This window comes from Triticum urartu, chromosome 2 (assembly GCF_003073215.2).
Source record: "Triticum urartu cultivar G1812 chromosome 2, Tu2.1, whole genome shotgun sequence".
Classification (NCBI taxonomy): Eukaryota; Viridiplantae; Streptophyta; class Magnoliopsida; order Poales; family Poaceae; genus Triticum; species Triticum urartu.
Genome location: NC_053023.1, coordinates 482,348,553 through 482,359,224, shown reverse-complemented (window position 1 = coordinate 482,359,224; position 10,672 = coordinate 482,348,553). Strand labels below are relative to the sequence as shown.

At 44.0% G+C, this 10,672-nt stretch overlaps 2 protein-coding genes across 4 annotated transcripts; both read left to right on the top strand.

Annotated features, from left to right (window-relative positions):
* The first annotated feature begins 350 nt into the window (after window positions 1-350).
* On the top strand, window positions 351-8,201 carry LOC125538064 (chaperone protein ClpC1, chloroplastic). 3 transcript variants are annotated; one of them, XM_048701369.1, is made up of 10 exons: window positions 351-528; window positions 1,391-1,976; window positions 3,289-3,404; window positions 3,491-3,613; window positions 3,697-3,882; window positions 4,985-5,200; window positions 5,399-5,616; window positions 6,313-6,388; window positions 6,471-6,560; window positions 6,795-8,201. In XM_048701369.1, the coding sequence occupies exons 2-10, from the start codon at window positions 1,427-1,429 to the stop codon at window positions 7,971-7,973; spliced, it is 2,754 nt and encodes a 917-aa protein (XP_048557326.1). In that variant the 5' UTR covers window positions 351-528; window positions 1,391-1,426; the 3' UTR covers window positions 7,974-8,201. The 3 variants fall into 3 exon arrangements, with proteins under 3 accessions (XP_048557326.1, XP_048557325.1, XP_048557327.1); XM_048701368.1 differs by having other exon boundaries at window positions 365-539; XM_048701370.1 differs by lacking the exon at window positions 351-528 and adding an exon at window positions 617-719.
* A 537-nt stretch (window positions 8,202-8,738) lies between these two features.
* Window positions 8,739-9,923, top strand: LOC125538066 (heavy metal-associated isoprenylated plant protein 20-like). Its single transcript, XM_048701371.1, has 3 exons — window positions 8,739-9,023; window positions 9,185-9,260; window positions 9,405-9,923. Exons 1-3 carry the CDS (start codon window positions 8,937-8,939, stop codon window positions 9,695-9,697), a joined length of 456 nt encoding a protein of 151 aa, XP_048557328.1. The 5' UTR covers window positions 8,739-8,936; the 3' UTR covers window positions 9,698-9,923.
* The last annotated feature ends 749 nt before the right edge of the window (window positions 9,924-10,672 follow it).

The following is a 10,672-nucleotide window of genomic DNA, read 5'->3' as shown; positions in this document are numbered from 1 at the left end:
CAGAGATGCTCGCGGGGAACAGGAAGGAGGGGATTTCTGTTTGCGTTGACCAACGTGAGAGAAGGAGATGGTTCAGCGAGAGGCTACAAATCACCAGATCGGAGGAAGAAGAACGAGGCGGAGTTAAGTGCCAGATCGGACGGTCCCAACTTGCTGCATCGGGCGGCTGGCGTTCGACCGGCCCAACTGTTGGACCGGCGCACCGGCGCAGATAAACGCCCATTTAACTAAGACACACATGTAAAGAGGTAAAAAAAACAACCATGCAGGTAACCAAACCAAACACGCCACTGAAAAAGAGGAGAGACCGCTGAGTGAAGGGGTGTGTCTTGTGGGCCTCGGCGGGCCTTTTAAATCGACGCACATCCGATAAGCATGGGTGGTCGCTCCTTATCAATTGACACGGGTGCCGTGTAATTCGAGGCGACTAGCCCTAGCGAGAAGCGAGCGAGAGGGTGGGGCGGCGGCCAGCGGCTGGACCTGGGGCAAGGCAGCGAGCACGCCGCGTGCACGAGTTGAGGACTTGAGGTATTTCTTCGGTAGGTGTATTCTGCTTTCATTGTAACATGGATCCTACGGAGCAGTAGTTATATTAATTTTAGCTAAGCCTATGAATTGCTAGGATTTCGCATCTAGCTCTCTTCCCCGTGTTATCGACTCCGCCCGTCCCAAGGTTCTCCCTAGGTCCTCCGCCGCTGGGCGGCCACGTCGTCGCCGAGGTGAGGCTCCCCCCGCCGCGCCCGCCGCTCGCTTCCGTCCCCGCGCCCTTCGCCCGTGGGGAGCGATGACTCCCCGCGGTTGTTTTCGCCGATTGTTTTCGGAGTTCATGGGGAACCTTATCCTGTTCCGTTCCCTCGGGTCGGCGGATTTGTGGATTGGGTTTGGTGGTTCCGGGGATCGATTGGCTGGTTGGTTGGATAGTTCTAGGGGAAATTCTGCGAATCCTGTTTTTACCCACCTCGTCGGTGGATGCAGTCGAGCGCGCTATTTTGGTAGCTGCCGGGATGTGGATATATGTTGGCTTTTGCTTGGCGCGTGTAGGCGCACGGTAGGGGCTTTCCTATTGGGGTGCTATTGTCGAGCGGATTTAGATGGTATTCTTCTCTTGGTTGGAGCAGTCACGTGTGGATAATCCTGTGTTGAAGTTGGCTGGATACATGAAACTTGTAAGCTTGGTAAAAACCATCGTGCCTGAATTTCTTATAGTACTGTACTGCTGTTTGATTTGGGGTCATTAGGTGTTGTTTCAATGATATGTGAATGGTTGGGTTTTCTTTTAACCTCGTTTTTGAGGCACAGATGTGGGATCTACCATCGGAAGTAGATGCCTTAGTTGCTTTGCAATCATTTTATTATGTTTTCTGTTTGAGTAATGCTTTTTTTTTTGCAGGCACTGGTAAACCTGTGGTTCTTTGGTTAGTTCAATATGGAGGGGACTCTGGTTCAGTCTGCCATTGCTCCTACCGCCTACAGGAGTAGCTCTACGCGGTCCCGTGTGCGCACAAGGGCCACAATGTTACGCAGTACGCCAACGAGGACCCTCACTCTCGGGGGTTTTCAAGGACTGCGGCAAACAAATTTCCTGGATACAAGGTCTGTTATCAAACGTGACTTTGGCTCCATTGTAGCAAGCCAGATTTCACGACCACGTGGGTCAGGTTCAAGAATGGTTGTCCGGGCCATGTTCGAGCGCTTTACAGAGAAAGCAATCAAGGTGATTATGCTTGCACAGGAGGAAGCAAGACGCCTAGGCCACAACTTTGTTGGGACTGAACAGATTCTGCTTGGCCTTATTGGTGAGGGAACTGGAATTGCAGCAAAGGTTCTAAAGTCTATGGGGATCAGTCTTAAGGATGCCCGTGTGGAAGTTGAAAAGATTATTGGAAGAGGCAGTGGGTTTGTTGCCGTTGAAATTCCATTTACACCTCGTGCAAAGCGTGTACTCGAACTGTCACTTGAAGAAGCTCGCCAGCTAGGTATTAATTATTACCTTCATTTATTCACGAAAATCAGCTAGTTTCATGCTCTTGTTTCATCCATTTTGATCAGCTATTCTGTAATTATTACTGTATGCACATCATCAATTTTTTTATTTACATCTAGTTTGTAATCAAATTAGTCTGTTTTTATTCTATTTTATTTTCTCAGTTAATCCATGTGCTGGAACCATGAGTTGGTCGCGAGATCTTATGGGTTTCACCTGTAGCTACCCCAACATGTTTGGGACTAAAGGCTTTGTTGTTGTTGTACCCTGTTTTGTTTTTCTTAGTCACATAAGTTTGCTATATACTAGTGTAAATTGGTTCAGAAAAGTGCACAAAATATCCGAATTTATGACTCCATTAGTGATAGAATGGTAGTTGAGGACAAGTTATCATAAGGTGTTCTGGTAGGCATGGGAATCGAGCTGCATTCCCATTCGGTGACGAGTGTGGGGATTCATCTCACCTTCTGTTGAAGCAAGCACATGAATGTTTCCCCATTGCCATCCCCGATCATTGTCTGGCCCTGACTATCTGAGTCTAGGCCCCATTTTTTGTCATTCTATGTACTTGGCCGGACAGTGACTGACCGTTGCTTTTATATTATTTTATGTGTTTTTTTATATACTCTAGTTTTATTTATGTAGTATCCTGTTCTTTCTTTCAGAGTCTACATTAAGTATGGACAGTGGTGTAAGATTTCATGTAGTGGTTTGATCACTAAAGACACTAAACATGTACAATTGTCTTAGTCAGTGACTAATCCAGAGTGATACTTAAGCAAAAGTGATCATCAGGTCCTGTGCAGAATGAGGCTTTGTTCTTCTTTTACGCTGTGGAAATTCTCCATTAGGTGACTGTGGCAGGAACCCTGGGGAAAGCTAGTGTGCTAGCTTAACAGTGATATTTTACCATCCCTCATACTCTACTTTCATTGCCCATCTAGCGAGCAGTTACCTTTCCTCTTTGGCAAGCCAACCATGAATCCCTCACCATGAAGTGTCCTATCCAGGGTAGCTGCGGGTCCATAGGATTTGGTAGGGATGGGGACTTACTGCTATACTCCTGATACATTAAAAAAGTGAAACATTACTATATTATTACTATATCACTATTGCATTGTTCCTTTCTTGAAGATGATGAAATTTTAGTATTTATTTGAGCTCAGGTGATACATTACTATATCACATCAGTCTCAGGGGTACTAAGAACAAGTCTTGCTTATTTTGCTGCTTCTTGAGACTATTGTTTGTTCAATAAGTATATATAAGATGTCTACTGATTTTCCTTTATGTTCATTGTTCAGGGCATAACTATATAGGATCTGAGCACTTACTCTTAGGGCTACTTCGTGAGGGTGAAGGTGTGGCAGCTCGAGTTCTCGAAAGCCTTGGTGCTGATCCAAACAACATTCGTACCCAGGCAATTTCTTTACTAATATCTTTCTTACATTATTACTTATTTTAGTCTAATCTGTCCAGACAATGAATATTTTACATGCTGTGCAGGTTATAAGAATGGTTGGTGAAAGCACAGAAGCTGTTGGTGCTGGGGTTGGTGGGGGCAGCAGTGGCCAGAAGATGCCTACACTTGAGGAATACGGTACTAATTTGACAAAGCTGGCAGAAGAGGTATTACCTCCGTCCCATGTGCCCTTTTGCCTATTGGGGATATTTAGCAGCAAAGAGAAGAATCTCATTCTTTTTTCTTGCAGGGTAAACTAGACCCAGTTGTTGGCAGACAGGATCAAATTGAGCGTGTAACTCAAATTTTGGGCAGGCGGACAAAGAACAACCCGTGCTTAATTGGAGAGCCTGGTGTTGGCAAGACTGCTATTGCAGAGGGGCTTGCACAACGTATTTGTAATGGTGATGTTCCGGAAACAATTGAAGGAAAGAAGGTTAGCCTCAACTTTTATGTTGCCTGTGCATTACCACAGTTTATTTTGTGCTTGTAAATGAGTAGCATGAATTGCAATTCGGGTAATTTTGTGTTGCTATGTAGCACTGCTACCGATATGTGTATGAGCGTATCCATATCGGGGTGATGCGGGGCTTGTAAATGAGTGTATGAGTGTATCCACAGTTTATGGATACCGATATGTGTATGGGATACAGATATGTGTACGAGTGTATCCACAGTTTATTTTGTGCTTGTAAATGAGTAGCATGAATTGCAATGCGGGTAATCTTTTTTGCTATGTAGCACTGATATGTGTATGAGTGTATCCATATCGGGGTGATGCGGATACATGGGCATGCCAATTTCTTTAAAGTTGGCAATACATCGATATATTTAACTACTTCCCAAAAATGGCAATGCATGTATGTGCTGGGACTGAGTTGGGGCAGATAGAGCAAGAAGCATTGGGACAGAGGAGGGGGAGGGTATGAGACATGGGAGAGTTTAGATAATGACGGATATGATAAAATATGGCACGTAGGTATTTGGCCTTTGATAAATGCCAGACCCCACTTATCGCCATGTTATTTCTCTTAGATAACCCTGATTGGGTTGGGTTGTATCCAGGATGTATCAAATCTACCCCCCCCCCCCCCCCCCCCCCCACACACACACACAAAGAACTATGTATCCAATCAATTATTTTTTGTTTTTAATGTTAATCCCTTTGATACTTGTTGAACATATCTACCGTCTATCGGACCGTATCAAATACTTCAAATACTGATACACCAGTTTTTTTTTCATGTACCGGTGTTCAAGAGTTTTTATAGTAACATTGCAGGCCTATTTTTGTGATTTTACTTTGTCATTCTGTACTGACACTATTACCGTTGTTATTGGGATCATTATTGAGCCTTCAGTAATTAAGTGTTGATGACATGGTCAAAATAATAATAAATGATTAAATGCTGTGGACCCAAGGCTTTTGTCAGTCGCAAAGGATCAAGCTTGTTTAAAAACAATTGAGTGGTAGAAAGCTCCTTTTTGTATTTATGATCATGTTGTTCCAGAAAATTAATCATGATTGCTCTGTTTAGGTTATCACCCTTGACATGGGGCTCCTTGTTGCTGGTACCAAGTACCGTGGAGAGTTTGAAGAAAGGCTGAAGAAGCTTATGGAAGAAATTAAGCAAAATGATGATATTATACTTTTTATTGATGAAGTGCACACGTTGATCGGAGCAGGTGCAGCTGAAGGTGCAATTGATGCTGCTAACATCTTAAAACCAGCTCTTGCAAGAGGTGAACTGCAGGTAATGTACCTGATTTCAAATTCCATTGCTGCCATTGTTCTGTGTTGGTCACATTTCTGGTTTAGTCTGATAAAGTCAAAAAGACCTCACCTAGGCTGGATCCAGAAAGCAGTTTCTTCCAGTTGACAAGCCATGTCTACAACAAGAAAGATGAGCTGCCCCTAGTTTTAACATTTCTGATACTGTTCTATCTTTCAGTGCATTGGTGCCACAACACTGGATGAGTACAGGAAACATATTGAGAAAGATCCTGCTTTGGAGCGAAGGTTTCAACCAGTCAAGGTTCCAGAGCCCACTGTTGAAGAATCAATACAAATCTTAAGAGGACTTCGTGAGAGATATGAACTTCATCATAAGCTGCGATACACAGATGATGCTTTAGTTGCTGCTGCGCAGTTATCATATCAGTATATCAGGTTTGCATCATACTTCAATTAATTTGATTGATGCTTAATTTTTTGGTATAATATTGTGTCAATACCAATTCTGGTGCAGCAATTATTTCTTAGGTATTAGCTGTATATATGTATAATATTGGGAGTGTGTATGATTTTGTCATCTCTTGTGGTTTTGTTGTCTGAATTGTTCACTGATGTGTAGCATCAGCTTTATTACCTTTTTACTGGATAAGTTGGGTAGGCGAGGGGCTTGCATTGGTGTATCTCATTATTTGGTTATCCATCATGAAAGGGTTAATTATCCTGGCTTTTGCTGAAGTTCCCAATGTGCTTCACGCTCCCATTGCTCTAGACGCTATAGAAGTGTTATAAATGATATAAATTGTACTACCCCTGTCTCAAAATATAAGATGTTTCTACAAAAACGTCTTATATTTTGAGACGGAGGTTTCACCCTTAATCTGCTAAGGTGTCACTGTCTGCACAACAATAATTTAATTGCAATAAGTCTTGACTATAATTTTTTGTTATCCTTGACAATGGTTGACTACACATGCGCGGTGATTATTAGCCCTCCTAGATTAGAATCTTAGTTCTAGTTATATATTTAGATTATATGGACAGTGTATATTTTCCACTTTATATTTTGGTAGTAGAGCCAATAATCTGATTTGTCACTGTAATGAACATGTGTTATTTTTGCTGTTTCTGTAGTGACCGCTTCCTGCCTGACAAGGCTATTGACTTGATCGATGAAGCGGGGTCCCGTGTTAGGCTGAGGCATGCACAGGTACTGACTCTGAATAATTGTTATCCCAGAGAGCTTGCTTCACTACCTTGTTTTTGTTTAACCATCATCCCTTACATTACAGCTACCTGATGAGGCCAAGGAGCTGGACAAAAAACTTCGCCAAATAACAAAGGACAAGAATGAGGCTGTGCGTGGCCAAGATTTTGAGAAGGTATACATAGATTCTGAGTTTTCTTGTGAAGGTTCCTAAATGGCTTGCTTTAGTAGGATGCTAATGTTGTTTTACTTGCAAGTTTATTGGTTCATTTGGCTATATTTATTGTTGTTTTACTTGTAAGGTGCCTCTAATCATAGCCTATAAGCCAGCCTTTTCTTCCTTGTTCTGTTTGTGCAAAATTAACCATTGTTGTTTCTTCCGTGTTATCTTACTGTTGTTTATTGGCAGGCTGGGGAATTAAGAGACGAGGAAATGGAGCTGAAGGCCCAAATTACAGCCATTATTGACAAGAGCAAGGAAATGGTTAAAGCAGAGACTGAATCCGGTGAAGTTGGCCCTCTTGTCACAGAGGCAGATATTCAACACATCGTCTCATCATGGACTGGTATACCTGTGGAGAAAGTCTCATCTGATGAGTCTGACCGCCTACTTAAGATGGAAGAGACTCTCCATACGCGTATCATTGGGCAGGATGAAGCTGTCAAAGCTATTAGCCGTGCTATCCGCCGTGCTCGTGTTGGCCTCAAGAATCCAAATCGGCCCATTGCTAGCTTCATATTCTCTGGACCAACTGGTGTTGGTAAATCAGAATTAGCAAAGGCTCTGGCATCCTACTACTTTGGCTCAGAGGAAGCCATGATCAGATTAGATATGAGTGAGTTCATGGAGAGACATACGGTCTCCAAACTCATCGGATCACCTCCAGGTTATGTTGGCTACACTGAGGGAGGTCAACTAACAGAAGCAGTCCGCCGCCGTCCATACACAGTTGTTCTCTTTGATGAGATTGAAAAGGCACATCCAGATGTCTTCAACATGATGCTTCAGATCTTAGAAGATGGGAGGCTGACAGATAGCAAGGGACGGACAGTTGATTTCAAGAACACACTGTTGATCATGACATCGAATGTCGGAAGCAGTGTCATCGAGAAGGGAGGCCGGAAGATTGGGTTTGACCTTGACTCTGACGAGAAAGATACCAGCTATAACAGGATCAAGAGCTTGGTGACCGAGGAGTTGAAGCAGTATTTCCGGCCTGAGTTCTTGAACAGATTGGATGAGATGATTGTGTTCCGGCAGCTGACAAAGTTGGAGGTGAAAGAGATCGCTGATATTATGCTCAAGGAGGTGTTTGATAGGCTCAAGGCAAAGGAAATCGACCTCCAGGTAACAGAGAAGTTCCGGGATAGGGTTGTTGATGAAGGTTACAACCCGAGCTACGGTGCCAGGCCTCTGCGACGCGCCATTATGAGGCTTTTGGAAGACAGTCTGGCTGAAAAGATGCTGGCTGGCGAGGTCAAGGAAGGTGATTCTGCTATTGTTGATGTGGATTCGGATGGTAAGGTGGTAGTTCTCAACAGCGGGGGTGGTATTGCAGAGCCGCTGGAGCCTGCTCTGAGTGCCTAGTTGGGTACACCATCTTTTTATTTCGTTATCTCAGCATGGGGTCCTGGTGATGGTACCTAGATTAATATCACTGCCCTTTCAGTTATGTGTTCTCTTCCTTTTTTGTCTCTCCTCTTTCACTCTCTTGAAGTTTGAAGTTTGAAGCGAGGCACTAGAAATTGTTATGTAAACGAAACAAACATAGATGCATGTACGAGCAAGCTGTATGCCAGTATATCTTTTGAGTTCTGTTTTCTTTTTTCTTTTTGAGGGTAGTTGCTCTGTTTCTGAAGAACAGTTGAAGGCTTCATTTACCTGCAGTTACTTGCTTTGTACTGTACTCCCTCCTTCCATGAATAAGTGTACTTCTAGCTTTTGTCATAAGTCAAAGTTTTAAAATTTTGACCAACTTTATAGGGAAAAGTAGCAGCATTTATGGCACTACATAAGTATCACTAGATCCGTTTTGAAATGTACTTTCACAATATACCAATTTGATGTCATATATGTCACTTTTCTATAAAGTTGGCCGAAATTTGAAAACTTTGACTTAGGACAAAAGGTAAGGTAGATGTACACTTATTCGGAGGGAGTATTGTTTAGGTAGCGACTAGAGAGCTAATTGAGGACGTGCATTTCCCAGTCTACCAAAATAAATCATCTCCGTGAAACGGCAAACAAGAAATAATAATGAGGCAGCTTCCTGTCAAAACAGCTGGCCTGTGAAGCAGGGAATGGTCATCCTGGAAGCAGGGGTGTTTGCTCATTTAATCCGAAAGCGCCGTGGTTTAATCGCTCGCTCTCTGCAGCCTAGAAGCATCAATATGGACTTGCACGTCCCACCCTAACCATACAAATTTAGCCAGCAAGCGAAATTTATTCTCTGATATTTTCTTCGTTCCTCTTTCCTCTCTACATATACGACCCTTCACGGTTCTGTACCCGAGAACACTACTGCTTCAGTCGTGTCGGATCAATAAGATCATGGGCGTCTTGGATCACCTCTCCGATTTGTGCAGCATGACAGACACAAAGGCAGCCCTCAAGCTCAGGAAGAGGCGGCCGATGCAGGTGAGGCTTGTGGATTTTTTTTTCTAGTACGCGTGTGCTCTCTTGTTTTGCTTGGAAACAGTTTCAACTTCTCATCTCATGAGATGACCGATATAGTTTTTTTTGCCATTTCGTTGAGTTATATAAACACGTGATTAACTCGAGTAGTTTGTGATCCGCAGACGGTAAACATCAAAGTGAAGATGGACTGCGAGGGCTGCGAGAGGAGGGTCAAGAACGCCGTCAAGTCGATTCGGGGTACACACATACATACTCCTACATACGTAGCGATAACCAGAAATGAAATAACACCAAGCAATCTAAAGTTTTCGTTGGGAGTGGTTTTGTGAAGTTAATTTCTGCTGATGAGCGTTTCATATCCTGTATACGTTGATGCCAAAGGTGTTACGGCCGTGTCAGTGAACCCCAAGATGAGCAAGGTGACGGTGACGGGGTTCGTGGAGCCGAGCAAGGTGCTGGCGCGGGTGAAGAGCACCGGGAAGGTGGCCGAGATGTGGCCCTACGTGCCGTACTCGCTCACCACCTATCCCTACGTCGGCGGCGCCTACGACAAGAAGGCGCCGGCGGGCTTCGTCCGTGGCGCGCCGCAGGCCATGGCCGACCCCGGAGCGCCGGAGGTCCGGTACATGAACATGTTCAACGACGAGGACGTCAACTCCTGCGCCATCATGTGATGATACCGACCCATCTTGACGATCTCCACCCTATCCAGACGGCCAGCCACCCAGAGATCACGCGGCCTAAGATACCATCACAGTCGCAGAATAGGCTATTGATTCTGCATCCAGCCACGTAATATAGTAAATCTACGCGTGTACGATTTTGTGTGGCTTGTTCATGTCAGATGTAATTATAATTTCATGGTAAAGGGTAAAGTAATATTATGAGTTTTTCTTCTTCTTTTGAGAATGAAGTAATATGAACTGGTTGCCAATTTCATGGCAAAGGGTAAAGTATTACTATGATTTTTTTGCGAATGAAGTAACATGAGCTCGTTGCTTGTATTGTAGCACATCTCTCAGTATGTCGGCATTTTGGGGCATCTTGAACGCTAATTACCAAATGGAATCATCATCCATAGACATGCCCCGGCATGTCCACGAACCGGGGCCTCAAAATTAAATGCCAACACACCTGACACGACAATCTCATCACTCACATGCACCACTTGCCTGACGTTCATGGGAGAGTGAAAGGCAGTAGCATCGAAACCTCCATGATCCATGAAGGCAAGCTGGCTAGCTGGGTCTAAGGTCTAACTGTGGCCGAGAGGGTGTTGTGGCCACCACCAAGGCCAGAAGTGAGCCCATCTCCGGAAGCACCGGATACAAAGCGGGCTCCCCACATAGTCCATACAACTGGGACATGATCTGCAACACACAAGCCACGATTTCGACGATGCCCTCTCTTCCAAAGACGAGTTATTTATCTAAAACCACCACATTTAGAACTAGGATAACAATTTGATACCACATTTGAGTCAGGGCACAAAAAACCATCAATTCTATACCTAATCAATAATGCGGACCACTAATCGTTGGTTGAGCTCATGAAAACAGCGGACCTGACAGGTTGGGTCTACCTGTCAGGCTAAGTTGGCATGCATACGTGAACAAATATTCCAAGTTGGACATTGGTCCAACCTGTCA